This window comes from Falco rusticolus, chromosome 1 (genome assembly GCF_015220075.1).
Source record: "Falco rusticolus isolate bFalRus1 chromosome 1, bFalRus1.pri, whole genome shotgun sequence".
Taxonomy (NCBI): domain Eukaryota; kingdom Metazoa; phylum Chordata; class Aves; order Falconiformes; family Falconidae; genus Falco; species Falco rusticolus.
Window position 1 is genome coordinate 92334971 of NC_051187.1, and position 20849 is coordinate 92355819.

Genomic DNA, 20849 nt, shown 5'->3' on the forward strand with positions numbered 1-20849 from the left:
GGGACCCAGGCCCGCGGGTGGGTGTGTTAAAGGCGGCTGTGTAACCGACGCTGCGGAGCCGGTGCTTTCCCAGGCTGGAGGGCTGGAAGCCGGCGAGGCCCGGGCGGGAGAGGGTGGCTCTGCTCGCCCCGCCGCGCCTCCTTGCCGCTTCGGGCGGAGGCGCTGCCCGGCAGGCTGAGGGACCGGCCGGCGGCGGGCGGGGCGGGCGGCTGACGCTGAGGCGGCTGGGGCGGGCCCGCCCTCGGTTCCCGCCCTCGGTTCCCGCCCTCGGTTCCCGCCCTCGGTTCCCGCCCTCGGTTCCCGCCCTCGGTTCCCGCCCTCGGTTCCCGCCCTCGGTTCCCGCCCTCGGTTCCCGCCCTCGGTTCCCGCCCTCGGTTCCCGGCGCAGGCGCGGCCGCGGCTCGGCCGGCAGGGCACGCCATGGCGGGCGCGCTGAGCGGCATGTTCACTAACCAGCCTCCGGGGCCGCCGCCGCCGCCGGGGCCTCCCGGCGGGCCTGGCCCGCCTGGCCTCATCCCGCCTCCGACAGGGCCGCGCAACCCCAACAACACGCTCGTGGACGAGCTGGAGGCGTCGTTCGAGGTGCGCGGGCCGGGGCGGGGGAGGCCGCGGGTGGGCGCTGCCCTCACGGCGCCGGCCCCCGCGGCCCTCTGACCGCCGCGCTGCCCTCTCTCGCAGGCCTGCTTCGCCTCGCTGGTGAGCCAGGACTACGTGAACGGCACGGACCAGGAGGAGATCCGCACCGGTGAGGCCCCGGGGGGTGCCGGGCTCGCCCGACCGCTCGGCAGTGCTGCGGCTCGGCTTTCCCCGGAGCCCTGCATGCGCCACGCATTTTTTCTGCAGGCCTCGAGTGCTGCGGGGCTCGGCTGGGGTGGCAGATCGGGGGCTCTGCTTCCCGTAGAACTTGTGTTGCAGATGCATTTGGGCTTTGCCAGGGGTGTATGTGCCTTGTCATTTGAGGCCAAAAGAGGTTTAGAAACTACTTCAGGGTCTTTGAATAATGACTCTGGCGTAACTTGGTGTCGCTTGCACCTGGAATACTGTGCTCAGTTTGGGGTCGCTCACTAGAAGAAAGACATGGAGGTGCTGGAGCGTGTCCAGAGGAGGGCAGCGAAGCTGGTGAAGGGTCTGGAGCACAAGTCTGATGAGGAGCGGGTGAGGGAATGGGGGTTTAGCCTGGAGAGGAGAAGGCACAGGGGAGACTTCATTGCTCTCTGCAGCTTCCTGAAAGGTAGGGTTTGGTCTCTTTTCCCAAGTAACGAGTGGTAGAACAAGGGGAAGTGGCCTCAAGTCACGCCAGGGGAGGTTTAGATTGGATATTAGGAAAAATTTCTTCACTGAAAGGGCAGTCAAGCACTGGAACAGGCTGCCCAGGGAAGTGCTTGAGTCACCATCCTGGGAGATACTCGAAAGCCATGTAGATGTGACACTTAACAGACATGGTTTAGTGGTAGGTTTAGCAGTGTTGGGTGTATGGTTGGACTAGACTATCCTAAGGGTCTTTTCCAACTTAAATGATTTTATCATTCCGTGATTCCCAGGTGGAACACTGTTCACAGCAGTGGGAGGCTCCCATGGAAGGGAAGCCACCCAGGAATGATCAGGGTCTTGTGGAAAGGCCTGAGTGCCAGCAGGCTCCTGGGGTTGTGTGGGATTACGTTAACGTGCAGTGAAATAAATGGTTCAAAAAGTAGGAAGCTAATGTGATACATTAGGAAGCTATATGAACCAATAATAAATGGTGGGAATGGAAAGCCTAGATGGTTTAGTAGCGAAGTTTTAAGACTTGTATGACAGGCACCTCTGTGGGAGGTGTAACTCACACTGAACGGGAAGTTAAAAAATAGCCATTGACTACTGTTCAGAAGTGTACTTTTCTCTGAAAATTTTTTGAAGTTGATTCTTAAGTGCTATTTTGAAAACAGCTATCTGGATATTGGGTCATATTCATATACTGGAATGGGACAGTTTTTGTTATCAAAACAGTAGTGCATAATAGGCGAACACAGAATATTCTCCTAAATATGCCCATATTTTAGAATCTTACACTGAGTTTGTTGCTTGGGTGTGCAGTGAAATGTTTTCTCTGTTCAACCAAGTTCCACAAATTTATTTTACCACTCTTTTTCATAGTAAAAAATGTAATAAAACTTGGGGAAAAGAGTTGTTGTCTTGCATCTTTAAAAGAAGTTCTGAAAGTTTGCCAAGCAACATTTTATTGCACATCCTTGTTTTACAAAGACATCATTTTAGTAAATCTGAAGATTTTCTTTCAGACCAGTATCAGCCTGACAGCTTGTTCTTTGGAATCTATTTTTTCTGTTTTGTTATTTTATGTTTAGGTGTTGATCAGTGCATCCAGAAGTTTCTGGATGTTGCAAGACAAACAGAGTGCTTTTTTCTACAAAAAAGACTGCAGCTGTCAGTCCAGAAACCAGAGCAAGTAATTAAAGAGGTACGTTTAAATTAATTTACCTCGGTTGTTCTAGATCAGATAAGCTGTACCAGTGCAGCTGATCACCTTATTCATGCTAATTTTGGGTTTCTCAACATGATGCTGATCTTAAGTTGGTAGAACTTGACTGTTAACATAGCTCTCACCATGAACCTGGAGAAGCTGGTTGCCTGCTGCTCTGTGGAGTATTGGAACACAGACGGTAGTTTCATTGGAAGAAACAAACTAGTTAGTCAAATTTTACTGGAAGTAACGATTTCTGAAATATGTGACATAGGGGAATGGAACTGGTGTACTCGCAGTGCTTTTCCTCTGTTTCATTAGATAATTTTCCAGTATTAGAATCCTTATAAGATCAGTTTGAAAACTCAAGCTAAAAAAAATTATATGCTCTTCATGTGAGATGGTTGTTCTTATGAATATTGTCTGTTTACTAATACAGATTTTTTGATCCGTAGGATGTTTCAGAATTAAGAAATGAATTGCAGAGAAAAGAAGCATTAATTCAGAAGCATTTGAGTAAATTGCGACAATGGCAACAGGTCCTGGAAGATATCAGTGTACAGCACAAAAAGCCTGCAGAAATGCCTCAGGGTCCATTAGCTTACCTAGAACAAGCATCTGCTAATATTCCTGCTCCAATGAAGCAAACATGATCTTTGGTTTTACATAGCTGAGTATTTTCAACAATGCAAAGCAGTGATGTTCTTTTTACTTTGTATGCTTTTTGTATAATGTAATTTGTACTACAAATATAAATAGTTAAGATAGTTAAGCAAAATAAATTACCCTTTTTTCGGGTTTTTTTTGCTTTCCCCAGACACATGGATTGGTTTTATTCTTCAGTGGAAAATATACAGAGTTGCTATTCAGGATGCTTTCTGGTAGAAGTGTGTTTTCCAGAATGCATCCTGTTCCTTCCAGAAAGGGTGGCCCTAGCTTTCCCCAAACTATATCTTTGCTGGTATGATGAAAATACTTGCAAAGATTACTGTTTGATTTTGCTGGAAGATTTAAATGTTTTCTGATCCAGTAATTATCAATAAGTACCACTGTAGAAACACTTTTAGATTTGTCTGTATCTAGGTCAGATCAAGAGTGTATGTTTTTTTGAAGGGAATTGTCCATCTCTACTGGGGTTTTGCTCACTTTATGAAGGGGTCTTGGGATATAAGAATTTGATTCTTGTAGGATGAAATGAAACTGCAAAATGCACCCTTGGGGGTTAGGTACTGCAGGCCCAATGTTAGTGGTGTTCTGTCAGGCTAGTGTAGAGATTGTCCAACATACCTACCCCCAAAATAAAGACCGCTTAGTGTACATGTTGGGTCATCAGCACTGTCCAGTCTAGAGAATTAGCTTGTAGTGGGGTACGCTATTTAGTAATTTAAATGTAGAAAAAAAAAAAAAAGATTTTGGAGGTAGAAATAGCAAAGGAGTCCTGTCTCTGTATTACTAGGCAATGAGCTTAATTCATCCATATAGCCAGGAAAGCTACTTTCTAGGGACATCTTTTAGGGGATGGAGTTAACTAATCAGAATACTGTAACCCTGGAGATCAGAATTAGTAATTGTGTACTGAACGTTCTAGCGTGGTTCAAAGTTTTTGGGGCAAGAGTGGATAAAAACTCTTAACAAAAAACTTAGCCCTATACGTTTCTGATCCTCTCATGGATACTCGTGTTACTCACTGTATACCATTTTATCCCCTTCTTGATTACATGTATAAAAAGAATCTTTTTGGCAAATCTGATGTCAGAATCTTCCAAAGCAAGCAGTTCATCTAGGAAAAATACACTAGATGGCTGGGATGAAAGTATTGGTCTGTAGAAGCAGTCTGCCCCTTCTGTCATCTTTTTACCACCTGTGAGTGGTGTTTTATAGTTAAGTTCTTGCATTTGTTGGCACAGTTCTTGCTGTTTAAGAGGAGGTTAGGCTGGAGATGTGCCTCTTCACACACGCAGAATTTGTTACATAGCTGGGCTCTGCTGGTTGAAATTAAATGGGGATTCAAATTGTCCAGCAGCTGAAGATGAACTATCCTATCTTAAACTTTATAGACTGCTGGTGGCCCAATTCCCTGAGGGCTAACTTCTCATGGGTGTCTTTCCTCCCAGTAATGAGTTAGCTAGCATGATCTGATAAACGTAGTCATATGCCCACTTTGCATAGGCATAGGAACAATATTGAGATAAAACATACAAGTACACAGTTACCTGGAACTCGAGTGCATCAGTCTTGACTCCACACTTCACCGTAACTTAGCACTATTTTGCAAAACAGAAATGGATGATTTACAAGCAAGTTTTAATGTTCATACTTACATATTATCCTAATTTATCAGGTTGAAATATGTATTGAAGTGCAACAGGAATATTACATTGCAGCACTGACTATACAGAACAGTTTATTAAGCAAACCAGAAAGTCTTTCTAAACGAGCCTGCTATAAACATGCTATTCTTGTAGGTATTCTGCATGCTGTACAGCTTAAAAGAAGTTTAGCAAAAACCTATTAAAAACTTAAAAAATTACATTATTGTATGCAGAAATTATTCTAAGCAGCTGATGAAGCAAACTTACAGAAATCACCTACAGAAGTAAGATCTTTTTTCAGCTGAAGCCAGACTGACAGGACATATCGGAGATAAAATTGCATATGTAACATAATTGTGGAGTGGTACAGTCTCTAGATTTAAAAGTGTCTTCACATAACAGTATCCAGAATTTTGCTTTTTACTTCATTTTTTACCGTTTGTTAAAAAAATTGCATTTTTCTTAAATCCATGCCTATAACTCCATATTTATTAAATTAGGAGAGTGCAGTCATTCCTAATTATTTACTGTGAAATTACATATTATTTTTTTTTCCCCTGAATCATATATTGGATTATCATTCCCTAAAAGAAAACAGGAACGGCTTTTCTAGTAATTCTGAGAAGCATGGAAATAGTATAATTTAAAATGAAAAATATTTAGTAAACCATTCCTGATGCTGAGGGTCTTGGCTTTGGTCATCTTTGGTTTGCGGTGGTTCATTGCCATGTGTCCTGTGCAAACAAATAAGCATTAGCATCACTTACAATCTTACCAATATTTAATACTTTTTTGTCCTGTGAAAACATATGATCTTATGAATGGATCTGTGCTCACTTGAACTGGATGAGGCCAAAAGGTGCCAGCTACAATTTCTAGTGCGCTGTGTGCTAGCCTGGTAACTGGGCTAACAGCACTAGTAGTAACACAAAGGGAAGCTTGAAGGAGAGCTAAACAGCTAGGTAGAAATGTTTGAACATAATTCTTGACATCTAAAAAATAAAAAAAGATGCTTCAAGAATATGAAGTCTTGAAAATCAGAGAATGGCAGCTGCAATTCACTCTTAAAAATATGAAATACAATTTATTTGTTAAAAATGCAGGGTAAAACTGGAACTGAAAGACTGATGGGAATATTGACTGGCAATCTTATTACACTTGATTTTTCAGCATTCAGGATGCTTTTTTAACATGTATATTGGTTTTGGTTAGCTTTTAGTAGCAAATATAACTTCACTTATTAATTTAGAAAAGTAAGGAGCAGCCAACCTACCCTCAGTCTCCCTGTATGTTTCCCTTTAAGATACAAATCTGATTTGCTTTGGCAGTCATCTGGCATGACACAATGCTTTTAAGATGTAGTAATTGCCAAACTGGATCCACGCCTGTGTCCTGGGTTATTGTCTTTGGCAGCAGTCAGCACCACCTGCCTTCAAGGAAAGAACTCGCTAGCACACAGTTCACAGGATAACACATCTCCACTGGGAGACAGGTGAGAAGGCTGGCTTTTGTTCTGAAGTACAGTGGTAGGATCATCTTTTTAGTATTTATCATTATAACTGTATAATGTTAACTACATACATTTTTAACTATTCCTTGAAGCAAGAGTTCAGTGATGTTTGTAAACCACTAAATGTTTAAATAACAACTCATAAGTTTGAAGAAAAATTCAAGGTTTCCAGAGAAAAAACATCAATTTAAGAAGCTTTTAGTAAAGTATCTGCAGATCAATTTTTGTCTCTTAACCGTTTGCCAAATGATTAGCCTAGATGCATTCAGATATCTCCTAAATAAAAGTATGCCATCTACATCTACCAAGTGCAAAGCAAGGGGACACAACTAAGAAGGAAAACACGTTGCCCAAAGTTTTAAACGGCCATGTTCACTGTTAATTACATTCTTGGTGAAATACTTGCAACTCCTTCCTTTTTTTTGTACCAGAAAGGGTTGCAAGCATAAGCTCTGCTAGGCAGTGATCACAGCCTACTTCTGCAGTAAAGTCTGGGACCTATCTGCAGAGAATTGAACACATGGAGCTCACTGCACAACAGGAACGTTATGTCATTGTTTACTTCCAAATGTCTAACATGTTTGAATTGCCTACAAGATTCTGAACACCAATTCATTTATCTCACAAGTCACTGCAAAATGGACAAATACCTTGTGGCAGCACTGCTGTCTGAGGACTGTGCTGATGGAGAGCCCACCCTGAGGCAGCCAGGACTCCGGTCTAAGCTTGTAGATTTTGTTATTTGAGGAGCACTTCCTTTTGATCTCAAGTCACAGCTCAGAAAGCTCTTTGCGTAGGAAGCTAAGTTCGGAACACTGACAACACGACTGGGCACCTGAACCGTTTTCTTCTGCTGCTTTTTATTGTAACAGAGAACTTCATTACACACAAGTATTTTTTTTTTTTTACGCTTTATACCATAAAACCTCAACAATACCTCATTCCCAGATACCTTGTGAGGAGCACCCAAAAAATGAAAAATTCTTTTTCTATAGGCATTTAAAATAAATTCTCAGGGTATGCTGTGAAGATCCATGGATTAAGTAGTCCAATTAAAACAACTGTATTTGATCTTGATGTTTTGGATACATCAAAGCCAACAGTTTTGCAGAACTCAGGTGCTTGCCACCAACTTGTCCTCCCTTCTTTCCCTGACTATTTATAGACAATTATCATACAGAGGGGCTGGAAAGACAAAAGGGCAAATCCTGAGCAGCCCAAACACGATTCATAATTTTCCTCGATGCATCCAATGTCCCAGATAGCAACTCCCAAATCTGCAAGCAGCTCCTAAATCTGCAAGCAATGGCTTTGCTTATGCCAGTGGAAGACCGATGTCTTTGGGGTTCTAGTGGTTTATATTTGCTTGAACGCCTGTGTCTGTGTGCGCTTATACTTCCACAGAATTTATGTTATAATCAGCACCTGACTGTAGTTGACTTACTAGAAAAAATTCTACTGAATAACTACCATAAAAAATTAATAGGACCTTTATTGTCCTGACCATCTGAATGATTCAAATAGCAATAAAACCATTTGTGATTTAAATTGCATTGCACATCTTACCTTCACGGAAGGAGTCAAGCATCCTGTATTAGGGTTGAAAGAAAATGATCGAGTCCTGTAAGTTTGAGTGCTGGCTAAAAGTGAATACTGACATTTTCTTCCTTCCTGAGGGGAAAGAAAGTTATGTGCATGGAAACATGTATCTGTGAAAGTATTCCAGAACAGAAAGAAAGAATCAGTGTGAAGCAATGTGTGAAACACTGAACAGAGCCTTCCAACAGATTTCAAAATGTATATGTACATATAAAAGGAAATCTTACTGCCAGCTGCTTGATAATCTCTTCTCTCCCGCTTAATTTATCTTGCAGGCAGCCTATAAGGTGTGTATCTTGTGATCTGGACTCCCGCTTTCTTGATTTTTCTTCTAATTCTTTAAGTCTGTACCAAAAAAATCCAGACCAGAAAACATTCCTCAGACCAATCAGGTTCAAGAGATACCTGGGCTGTACTCTGCCCTAAATTCCAAACCTAAAATACAGGGACATAGTCAGGCCTTTCTGATATAACAGCATTTTTAAAAAATTGGCATCTGTACATGGATTAGACGTAAGTATATAATGTGGATTTCCAAAATAAATCGCCACCAGGGTTCCACCCACTACACCTGTCCAGTGTAAAATACAACTACTGGTGTAAAATACTAACAAGCTTGCACACCACACTGCTAGTCTAGTTTCCTAAAGAAAAAAATGTTTGTCACAGTATCTATGCATGTCTGTATTCACCTATTTGTTCTCTTTTGTGACCCAGTAACTTCAGAATCCACAGGCTAATTCCAACCATATTTGACAGAGGCCTCAGAAATACTCAATTCCTCTAACTTTCACGAAAAGAGAGGCTTAGATACACATGCTAAATCTAATCTTGTAGTGTGAGTTCAGCTCTTTAAATGCCTTAGTCAGGGGAAAAGACTCAAATGAGAACTTACACTGTCTTACAGATGGTGTGGCAACATTTGATTGACCCATGAGAAAACAAATTATTTCATCAGCCAGGTTAATTAATTTTGCTGCATGAGAAACTGAGTACTATGAAGTTCACCTGCTATACTGAGAAATGTATTACAGAATACAAACCACCATTTTTGTGGGGGTTTTTTGGTTAAGGGTAAACGTTTTTGAGAGGACCCCTCCCCTCAATCTTACACTCTTAATTTAGTGTATCTTAGAGTTTAGATAAAGATAAATCTTAACATCTGAATGGTTTCAGACCTCCTTACATGCAAGAAGGTCTCTCTTCTGGACCTATGCATGCAGTTGGGATAAGAGAAAAGGACTTCAAGGGATATATATTATTACAAGGATTATTTCTGAGGGGCCTCTCCTGTACAATCTGCAGCACCACAGAACTACTTAACCCCACAGTTATTTTGAAATCTCTGGGATTTTAACATGAGGCTTTGATGCCATATTTCATCATGCCATGGCATCAGAAACATTTAATAGTGCCTATCAGAATCCTAAAAATATTTTTTTAAAAAAAAATTGAAGGTAAGAAACATTGTAACAATGGCTTTAACTACATTTGTCTTCAACAGACAATGTATTTTGAAAGATCCTGCTATTTGATTAACCCCATCAACTGAAAACTAAAAAGTGCCTAACATTTTTTCAAGCCTAGCCATAACATTCCTTCCTGATACCAACCCCAAAATCAAGAGACATATATTGAGGAACTGTTGTTAGCTTGTTGCCTTTTGTTTGCTGTTTTGTTAAACCTTGGAGAAACTTTTTCCTTAACTCAATGAAGAGCCTTTGTTCTGTTGTTTACTGATTTAAACAAGTATGTCAAACTCAGCAGGTAAACAATTATAATTTTCACAGAACATTCAGTTGACCTTTTTTTCCCCCTTCTTCTTAATGTATTTCTAAGCCCCTTTCCCTTTTTTTGTGAAATCCTTCAGAAAAGGCCAGAAGGCCCATGAAATGCTTCTGCCCTTGAAGTTAGAGCACAACCATGGGAGTCATTGATTTGACACTTGGCAGAAAATAAGAAGCAGAATAAGAGTAAAAATGGCACAGAATCCCTGAAATGGATCTCCAGGGGTAGAATTATAAACTCTTCTTTAGAGCAGACATTTTTGGACTTGTCCTCTCTTCCCATAAAAAGAATTTTGTCTGCTGTCACCCTAATCCTTGCAAAGGGATTCCACTCATGGTGGAATTCACACAATCCAAGAGAATGGAAATGGAAATTACTTCAAGCACATTATTCCTTTCACTTGCTTGGCAACAGTAGGAATAGTAATTTCAAAAAATTGGTTATAAAATGCATATACATGCAAGTAACAACCCACTACCAGCTTTCAAATCAGAAACAATTATATAGCATAAGACAAGGTCACTGTTGCTAAAGTAACAGTAAAAAAGCTGTTATTTATATGCACTCACCAATTTAACTATTCCTCTACACAAATTATTGGTTGTGCAAAAGCAAAACAGGAGCTGCAAGTTAATGTTCCAGACCTTCCATGGGTTAATTTCAGAGCAGCCTGTATCAGGTGCCTAGGACAATTTGACCTCTTTGGTTCTACCTCCTGTTATTTGAAGGATTGCTCCTTACATAATTTCCATTAATGCTTCCTTCTCAAATGCTTACTGTAGTAGAGCTACACCATTTATCCCCTGTAAAGATTATCCTCCAGCCCAGCAGCTTTATCATTTGAGGCTTTTTAGACCTCATCACTGACATGTGAATAATTCTCTTCATGAACAGAGGCCCTAAATTCCTTCAAGGCAGTTGGACGGCACTGATGAAACTCTGGTTTGCAATTTTTTTCTATTGATCTTGTTTCAAAACCTTGAAATGAAAGTCACTTTCAAGTAAGTCTCCAAAGAGTGCAAAGGAAAAAAAACAAGTTTCTTTCTCATTCTTTAATCTCTGCTGACTAGTAGATAGCAACAATTACTCTGGCCACTCTGACAGCCTGCCAAAAGACACTATCCCCTGAGTGCTTTTATTTAGACTATATAGGACATAAGATTCCTTTAAGGGTATACTCCTCAGAAATCCTTTTATATATACAGCTTGAGTAGTTAGGGGCATACATTCTACATCTACACATTGCAGAAATGAATTGAAAGATACCCACACGCCAGATCCCTCAATCTCTTTGCAAAGCCAATGTGTTAAGTACGATCATCCAGCAATTTCAAAGGATTCAACAGCACTGGACAGTGAACCCCAGCCTTGTCTCCCACGTAAAAAACGTTAAGTCCTGCACTTTTTTGTGTAAGCACATGGGAAGACTGTTATTTCTGCAATGCAACATGTGTTCCAAGCCTGTGGCTACACTACAAGGATGTGGCCCACCTGCTACAAGACAGCCAAGACGACAGTCAGCTGTGCCCTGACAGCACATTACAGCTCTAGGCTGCCATCAGCCCAGAGGCACTGTCAGTGTCCTCTACCACTCCCTTATTCCCCCAGTGCAAAGCTGGCTATTACAACAAAAAAAAAGTCTTGGAGAGTACACACAGAATTCTCAAGTATCCCCTTTAGAGTTAACAACCCGTTGGTTTCACCTACCAAAAGTATGTATAAAAAACTTGTATTTATTCTCAGACTTCTGTATTTTTTTAATAGCTCTCGGGTGAGTTTGGGAGTTATGCCTTCCTGCGCCTTTCAAAGGCTGACATTACACAGATTTTCTCAAGTCACTCCTGTGGGGCTACACTGGACCTATTTCTCTGTGTCATGTAACGAACAATTAGTTCAAATGCTTTTATTATGGTTGGAGAGAAATGTGAAATGAACTACAGCTTTCACAAAACTCCCAACCTCTAAAATTAGTGCTTTAGAAAGGAGAGATTCTGACACTCATCACATTCAGAACACCTCTGATGCTGGCATTCTTACTGAATCTCTAGGCAGCACTATAAAGTGAGAATTTAAAGCAAACCTTCTGTGCGGTTTCTCCCTGTCCTGAAGCTGTGCAGCTTCTTGCTTCTGCAACTCCAATTCAGCACTGAGCAGCTCCATTGTGTCCTTCAAAAGTAAATTCTCTTTCTTGAGTTTGGAAATTTCACTCTGACATTTTTCCAGTTCATCATGAAGAGATCTGATCTGGCTCTGGCTACTTCCTTCCTAAGAAAAAGGTCAAATTTAGTTATTCACAGCCTCTTATCATTTAACATGAAGATCTCACTGGTATTGTGTGCATTGAATTTTTGTGAACTGATTTTTCAATTATATGTGCAATCCTACGCGGAAGACAAAATCTGCGATCAAAACTTCCTGAACATATTTTATAATCTCTACAAAATTTATTTTCTTGTAACATTCATTTACTCATGTTGTACATTCTGATCTTTAAATGGAAAAAAAGCCTGCCCATAGGGAAAAGATGATAAACAATGCAAACATTTTAAAGTGGGACATAAGGGAAGGAAACCCATTCCATTTCTGTAAGAGACTACAATTTTACAGTCTCTGAAGACAGAATCTCATACTATTGCTTTCGCAAAACACAACATGGCAATGGAGTAGGAACTGCAATCTTGCCTGTTGCTTCTTCAGTGTCCTCACACTCCTCAGCTCCATTTGGAGTTCATCTATTTGTTTCTTGAGATTACTGCACAATGTTTGTTGCTCAGAGAGTTCCACCCTTAGAGATCCTGGTAACAATCAGACAGACAATCATTAAGGCAGTCAGAAGCCAGCTGGATGGGGAAAGTAGATATAGACAATATATATTAAAACTTTAATAATTACAGTTTGCCTTGTTCCTCAATTCCTTTGCCATTAAGAATAATGGCCTCCTATTAAAGAAGTAACTCAATTGAGCCATAGTAGGAAGATATGGAGCTACAATAGCAATGATTCAACGTCAGAACCAGAGAGGTAATTCTGTGGCAGTTGTTTTGTAGACTAAATCACTATAGTTGCTTCTTCTAACCTTGAACTTCACTGGAGCACCCTAAGCTTCCCTGTTAAGTCCATTGGTGTTTTATGAAGGGCCATAAGACAGATGGAGGAGAGCTCTGGTTGTGTTAAGAGTACAACACTTACGTAAGCAAACCTATTATATACTGCAGTTTTTGTTTATATCGGGTACAAGTTTTGGGATGGATCAAGTACAAGGAGAAAAGTACTCTCTATTGTGTTCTTATAATTTTTCTTGAAGAACTGAGTTTATCTATTGAATATATAAACTTTAAAGAGCAACAGACCTTTCTAGCAAATTTGAATTACTGGAAAAAAACCCGAGAAGAAAATCCAGTTTGTACTTAAAAGTACTTTCAATTTATTATTTTAATTAAAAAGCCTTTTATACATAAGTTTTAATAAGCTGAGTTCAAACCTGGAGATATTACTGGTCCTTGTAATGCAGTGTTCTGTTTAGTTCTTGGCAGTTCAGGGAACTTTCTAACCTGACTGAACAATACATATGAAGCAACTGGACTCAACAGAACAGACTTGAACTACATACAGCAACTCTTTGCATCAGAGAAAGAAAGAGGGAAGTCATATACACTAACTACAATATTGCAATTTAATATACCTGATAATGCATACTTGAATGTTGTACACCAGAGTACTCTCCCAACAACATTCTGTTGAGAGCTAGGTTAACAAATATTAAGTCTGCATTGCTGAAACTGAAGGGTATGGATAAGGAGATTCACAAAGACCCCAGTTTCCAGAAGATGGGAAAGACAGTGAATGGGAGGAAAGTCAGTGCTTCTCAGGATCTAATCAAGCAGTAGGAGCTGTGTGTTATGAGCAATTATACCTAGCAACAGGTTTTGCTGCTTCTGTATCTGCTCAAGTTCATCATGTAATTCTTTCTTTGCTTTCTCTTCCAAGGTTTGTATTTCCAGCTTATGAGACTGATGTTGGATCTTGAAAGTCTCATTAAATTCCTTTTTCAAACGTTCTTCTGCCTCCTGTAAGCAAGAGTACCCCCCCAAAAAAAAACACCAGAGTAGTTGGAGCCTCTTTATCACCTTCTTGTTTCACTTGTAATGTCAGGGTGAATCTGGTCTTTCATTGTAGAACTTTTATTTGCATCACCACTTCGAATGACATTTCATCAACACAAGAATGAGCTGAAGTTAAAAAATAACACTTGATAGGTACAAGAGAAATTATCAAGATACCATCTATTAGATTTGTTGTACATCATGAAATAATAACATTGACATCTTTGCACTATTTGACAGTAGAATGGTATTTTATTATTAAACATACAAAGCCCCCCAGATCTGACCTGTATGTAATTATTTATCACAATGTGTCAGACAAAGGCTTCTCTCTTTCCTTGTATTGTTCTTAGTTAAAACTTCCATTTCATTAGAAGTGCTGCTGATACACTGAAAATGACAGAGCAGTTGCTCTGAAAGCAAACTCCTACGGTTAGTTTCATTTTTACCAGTTTACTAACTTCAGCTGGGTTTTGTTATAGCTGGGATTTTATTCTGAATATATAAACAAGATATTTAACTCTACTTAGAGTGGGTTCACTTATGTTTTATAAGCAGTTTTCCTCTAAGGTGTGTGATATCAATAGGAATATCAGAACTCCATGTCACAATCACATGTACATTTTTTAAGGTGTGTTTTTTTCCCCCTCAAACAACAACATTCTGTAGAACCTCAATGTATTGCATTAACATTTTGTCACTGAAATAAATCTACTTGAACCTTTAAAAGCTTTGGTTTTCCACTTACAGAACTGACTTCTTGAAGGTATGTAAGGCAATACATATCATTATACATGTCTATTATACTTCTTTTGAAGTGTTTATGTATAAATTAAAAATGGATGAAAAAAATACAACTAAGTCTTGTTAATAATACACTTAAGAATCCCCTTGTATTTCTGAAACAAAAACACAGCTAGAGGAGCTTGTATTCATTGCAGCCTATCTGTAGATGGTAGGCTATATTATTTTGTGAAACTACTTCATTCACATTGTGTTCTAAGTTCAAATGTTGAAATTAAAAAATAAACCAACTACCTGAAGATTATGAGGTTTCAGAATCACAGAATTAATTCATTATGTGCAACAATGGCAACCCATCATTAAGATAACTGGAGATAACTGAGTTTTGATAATCAGCTCTAGCTAATATGGTTTATCCCACAAATATGTTTTTACACTAGTATATCATAAACTGACCTTTAGTTCCTGATTTTTGCTTTTCTCCAACATTTTTAAGACTTTTTGATGCGATGCCTCCAGCTGCAGTTTAACATTCTGGTTTTCTTTAATGGTGCTTTGAAGATCCTGCAAAAGCTTCTCTTTTTCCTTGTTGGACTGTACATTATGTTTCTTCAGTGACTCCTTGAAATCATTTGCTTGTTGGTCTAGTATTTGCTTCAGCTGAGCCACCTTCCAGAAAAGTAAGTCAGCAGGAGATGATTTGTTTCTGTGTAAACACTATTCATATGAAACACAAATGTTCGTGGACTTCATGTGCTGCGGAGATAACTCAAAACCTGTTACTCGAACATACACATATATCATGAGAACTACATAACTTCCTTTACTAAATCTGATTTCTGTACCTTGTAAGCAGCTACAAGAAAGAACCAGTTCCATTTTTTAGTAGACTTATGGTTGCAGAACTACTGTGCTCCCTCCAGAGTTTGTCCTTCACTTCAAATCCACAAGTCAGGTTCCTTTTCTCCAATTAATTGGTGGAGGTCATTACTGATCATCACTGATCTTGTACTTCAGTTTCCCTCTGAAGCCCTTCCAATGGCTTGCTTACAAAGGGCCATACTACTATGACAATTAACATGGATTTCCTTTACTAGATGGGGTACAGTGTGCTATGTTTGAACTCCGAAGATCCTCAGCTTTATTAATGATATTTCCCATGTTCTAAGATCTAGAACTGTATTTAGACATGACAGGAATCTGCAAGCAGAGGTGAATTTTGTTAAAAATCTCTTCAGCAAAGCTACCAGCTTGGGCAGTTGACTTCCTCCTATCTGGTGGCCAAACCAAGCAATCAATAAAACTTCTAGTCAAATAATCCAAAGGAAATATTTTTGAATGTACACACCAAGATGAAAAATTAAAATATTTCCTCCAGACTGAATTCAATGTTTTTAAAACTTAAATTATTTCATCATTTGCAAGAAGACAAATGGCTTTATTCACAGAACACTGGAGAAGATGAGGTGGCAGCAGTGGTTCTACTTTGTGTGTGTGAGAGAGAAAGGAAGCATGGAGGCACAGAAAACCTGAGAAAACAAGACAGTACGTCCATGTGCATACAAAGGCAACTAGGGCAGTTACCCAAGTGATGAAGGCCTAGGTTGTCCAATGACAACTTAATATACAAGTGAAGAAGTGGCAACAGGTGACACGCTGCAGCTCACCTTGTTTTATCCTACAACCCAGTGACAAGGAGGCTCTTTAAATAGTGAGAAAGCTGACAGAAAAAAAACACCCCAAACCAAAACCAAATCAAGCCCAGGTCTCCCACACATCATGGGAATGCTAGGTTGGCAGATAAGAAAACAAACATTCCTTCACCTAGTGTTTTGTGAATCAAGCAGTTTTTTTATTTTATTCTCTTTTAAGGGCCAGAAAATGAATGATTAGTTTTACCACTCCTTAAACAATTTCAGACCAACATGGCACATTTTAATTTCACTGATGCTATCAAACCAAATTGATCTGAGTAGTAAATTTGAAAGAGCACCTAGCTTCAGCTGCCCCAGACTGAGTTTAACTAGCCATCCAGTTGTTTCCTGGCTTCTTCTGTTGTGTCATCCAATTAAACACAAAGAAATCTGTCTGAACAAACTAGTCAAGAATAGTTGCTAAATATTATTCTTAATGAAAAACATTAATTGTCTTTATCGTGTCTGTGTGATTGGATCTATCTGTGGCCTATATACACTCCAAGAACAGGCAGATGCCAGTGCCACTTGCCAACCATACTTTTGTTTCCAGAGCTGCTGCAATTTTTATTATTTTTTTGAAAAATAAGTGGTGAATCATAAGATCTAACCAAAGGGGCTCTTTGGCTTCTGTACTTTGTCTTAACACCTATTGAACTCAAGCCAATGTTTTCCTATATAAAGAAAGGAAATACCGAAGTTTTTAGGTACTGTAGTTCCTTATAAAACTAACCTTTGATTTTAAACACTTAATGCAGTCCCCTGTATTGGCTGGTGTAATATGCATTAGCATTACTACACTCAGGCATGCATTTTTTTTCTGGGCTTCCTGAAAGTAAGCCAATGAGTGAAAAGGATGTGCCAGAAGAGCAGCAAGTATATTTTCTAATAGAAAAATTGGAAATGGGAAAAATGTCGCTTGGAGTATTTCTTTTGCAAATTTAATATTCATCCAGGCAGGAAAGATGAAAAGCGGTATATATAAACTTCAGCTGTGTTCACATTATTAACCTTTCAGACTGTCTTCATAGGCAATTATTGGTTCAAAGCACTACTAACATAAAACATAAGACCATACTGACTGCAAATAGGCTAAGCAGTAAATTGGTAGCAACAGAGAATATATAGTAGTAAGAAATCAGATGGAAAAGTATTTCTAAAAAATTATTTTTCAGTGATTTAGGGAAAAAGACCTACATAAATATATTAGGTATACAAACACAAATTTCTCAAGAATCCTGCTATTTCTAACATACTAGAGGTTAAGAAACAAGCATTTCCATCCCATCATGTTTCCTCCTCCAGTCTTTCTATTAAAAGGGCTTTCAAATCCACCACTGCAAATCCTTCTCTGGACTATTTTGCAGTGCCTAGGCATTTTATTCTGTTTCATTACTTCAAAACAGATAGCCAGACCCTCAATTTGTTTAAATTGGTAAAGCAACATTTAAGCTAATGAATCTATACCAATTCACATCAGTCCAAAATCTATTTGGCATCTTTTACTATTAGCAAACCAGCAACTTTGTGTAATTTTGTGTTTTAGAATGTCTCCCTGCTGCAAAATAAAACCTCTTAAAAAACCTGTACCTCTGATACCATTACTAATTCATTTTTATCCACCAGAATTGCATAAAGTGGTCTTAAAGATGCAACCAATAGCAATCCTCAGTGTAAGCTCTAGGCAACAGTATTTTTCTAGGCTCTGTTGAATTCTTTCCAAATTTCAGGGTTATGTTTGCACTTGCCCTTTCTCATGACAGCTGATTTTGCCTCCCACTGTCTTCCAAGTAAAGAAAATGTGAACAACTATTACTAAAAGATGACAGATAAGTTTTGAAATATTTCAAAAGTCTTTCAAGTTTCATTCTTTTCTAACCATAATTACTGTCTTTCTCCTGGGAAGGATGGCTTGATTCTTTTGAAGAAGTACCTCTCAGATTATGACAGCCCATGGGTAAAAATACTGGGCAAGTATAAGGCTGTGCATGCCATCACAGCTGGCTTCCCCATTTGACTTCTACTTTGATTATTTTAATTCACTGTGCTTGCAAGCATTTTGAATACCTGAAGTCTATCTTATGCCTGCTCTTTCCTTTTATTTATTGTATGTAAGAACTGTGAAATCTGAAAGGCAACATCTAAAGTTGGAATCAGAGAGAATATTTTGACTTCCTATATCTTTTAAGTAGAAAGATCTGAGTTTCTCAATGCATTGCTAGGGGTTGAATTTATATAAAAGACTTTAAAGTGACTTTTGATGTATTATAGAAGAGTCACAACAATTGAGAATTTGTTCAGAGTCAAAATAAGGCACCTAAATGCTACAGGGTTTTATACATACTATGATGTCATCAAAACAGTAACATGGTATAAGAAGTAACAACATAATAATGAGATTATATTTTACTGTTGTCTTTAGGCTTATTTCACAGTTACGTCAGTTAAGTTCAGAGTTAACTGCCTTCCTAATTTACGGCAATTCCTGACCAGAGGGACAGGTAGGAACACATCATGCACACCTCTACTGCTGCTACGTGGTACCTCCAAGATCCATCAAAGCCCTGGGCATTCCTGTGCTGGCATTGTTCAAAGATGTATCATGACAATGTGATGCCTGCACTTCCATTTTACATACCTTCCAATTTCAGAATAGCCCCTTTAACATGCTGAAGAGATCTTACAGTGTAAAAGCAAGGAACTGGAGGACTCTAATGAATTAGCATTCAACCCACACAGGATCTCACATTCTTCCTTCCAAAGGACCAAACAGGTGTGAGTATGATTTCTCTATCCAGAAAAAACTCATTAATACAGAAATACTGCCACTTTGATGTGCATCCCCAGAGATATGAAATTATCATGATTCCGCCTACTCTGCATAGTGCTCTGTCTATGTCAGCCCAACCAAAAATGTGTCTTATGCAGCCAAGGAAGCTATTTTTAGATCTGAAATTGTATCCAGGTTAGAACTGGATTAGTGACAGCACACTGCCTAACCTCTGAAGCAGAAGATCTGGGCTGAGCCATTGCAAAGGTTCCCAGCCAGGAATCATACTCTCTGTGAAACATAATGTTGCATAGTAAATAGTGGTTACTTGGCTGTAAATATTCACATATTTATAGAAGGAAAGTATTATAAGTTGGTATTATTTCACTTCCCTGGAAATACTGCTAAGTAATTGGTGTTCAGAAAGTAACTTTTAGACTACCAATTAAAATACAAAATTTCTCTTCAGAGGGAGCATTTCCTCCTTTTTGGGAGCACTGTTAGATTCCAAGATACACCAAAATGTTTCTTAATGTATCTGTTCATACCTACTATGGTGTTGTAAACATAACTTATGGCATGATATATACTACTTCATAATTATTTATGTTTATATTTACAGTTGCAATAATTGCCCACCACTATCTGTATTTACCATGATCTCATGATATGAAAGGACTAGCTGTTAGGAAACACAGGCTTCTTTCCTATTTTTCTGTCCTGAATGTGTGACTTCAAGGAAAGTAATTTGATGACTCACTGCCTTACTTCTTCCATTTGCAAAATCTGAAGAATAATTGCTTCATGTCACAAGCCTTTTGACTTCTTTGAGACCTTTCAGTGGAATACACAACCTGCATGCAAATACACAATACTATGAGATTGGACAGTGCCACTACTCCTTCCTTCCATCTCTCCCCCTCACACGTCAAAAACAGTATTTCAGGCATTACCCAGGGATGCCAGAATATCACAGTAAATTTCAGATTTGAATGCACTAAGATTTTTTTTAGGAAAAGGTACATTTAGGGTAATTTGGAAAAGAATAAAGACGACTAATTACTGAGAACCCATATTTTGCATTAGATGCAAAGAAGTCACTCTGGATAGCTCAAGACAGGTTGGATTGACCTGAAATTCTCTCAGAGAAGAACCTGTAAAAAACAGTGGCATGCAGAAATGTGTAATGAATCCTAAAAACAGGATTTAGCCAGAACTTTAAGAACATTAAGAACTACACTTAAATTCTGTACTTCTAAGACTTGGAAATGGATAGAATGTCAGAATGCAACTGTTTGGTACCAGAATGTACAAATCTATTTTACAGGAGATATGAAAGGAAAAAGACCACGCTGCGCTCAGAACCTGTACAGCTAGTATAGCATGAATGGGAGAAAGAGCAGGTGTGAGAGAGAAAATGACCGCAACACATGCCCTGATTGCTGGAACACACTGCACCAACCAGAAATAATGGCATGTGGGAAAGCGGAAGCAGGCAGGAGAGGGGGGCCAACATCTTGTTAGCCCCCTGATGAGCCTATCTGTCCTTTTTCTGTCTTTGAACACTCAAAGAGAGCTTATTATGGCCACTTACAGTCTACAAATGCCAGCTGAGAAAGATCTAGGTCTTCAACTTTTGCAGAGCTGTTGCCATGCAAGCTCCCACTGAACTTGCTGGAAGTGAAACTGTTTAGAATCAGTAGGGATTCAAAGCAATCAAAATTATACAGTCACTTAGAACAACAGTGGCTATCTGTAAATCAGTAGTTCCACAATGTAAGCTACTTAGTTCCTGTTGTTCATTATTTTTTCTTGAACTAGACTGAAGACATTTTGTATATTTGTGAATATCCTCCTTTTGCTTAACCAAAT

The 20849-nt window shown here is 39.2% G+C and overlaps 2 protein-coding genes across 7 annotated transcripts in view; one reads left to right on the forward strand and one right to left on the reverse strand.

The window, feature by feature from the left end:
• Window positions 1-381: 381 nt before the first annotated feature.
• MED28 (mediator complex subunit 28) lies at window positions 382-3260 on the forward strand. Its single transcript, XM_037390055.1, has 4 exons — window positions 382-581; window positions 678-744; window positions 2342-2454; window positions 2913-3260. Exons 1-4 carry the CDS (start codon window positions 420-422, stop codon window positions 3108-3110), a joined length of 540 nt encoding a protein of 179 aa, XP_037245952.1. The 5' UTR covers window positions 382-419; the 3' UTR covers window positions 3111-3260.
• Window positions 3256-20849, reverse strand: part of FAM184B (family with sequence similarity 184 member B) — a 46991-nt gene continuing 29397 nt past the window's right edge. For 2 of the 6 annotated variants that reach the window (XM_037389999.1, XM_037390034.1), the window contains 8 exons: window positions 14970-15182; window positions 13580-13733; window positions 12349-12461; window positions 11747-11931; window positions 8106-8223; window positions 7846-7950; window positions 6930-7135; window positions 3256-5503 (listed from right to left, as the gene is read on the reverse strand). In XM_037389999.1, the coding sequence (XP_037245896.1) occupies window positions 5413-5503; window positions 6930-7135; window positions 7846-7950; window positions 8106-8223; window positions 11747-11931; window positions 12349-12461; window positions 13580-13733; window positions 14970-15182 (1185 nt within the window). In that variant the 3' untranslated portion in view covers window positions 3256-5412. Of the gene's footprint in view, window positions 6200-6929; window positions 7136-7845; window positions 7951-8105; window positions 8224-11746; window positions 11932-12348; window positions 12462-13579; window positions 13734-14969; window positions 15183-20849 lie in introns of all 6 variants that reach the window. The other 4 variants (XR_005104572.1, XM_037390022.1, XM_037390012.1 and 1 more) reach the window with 4 other exon arrangements.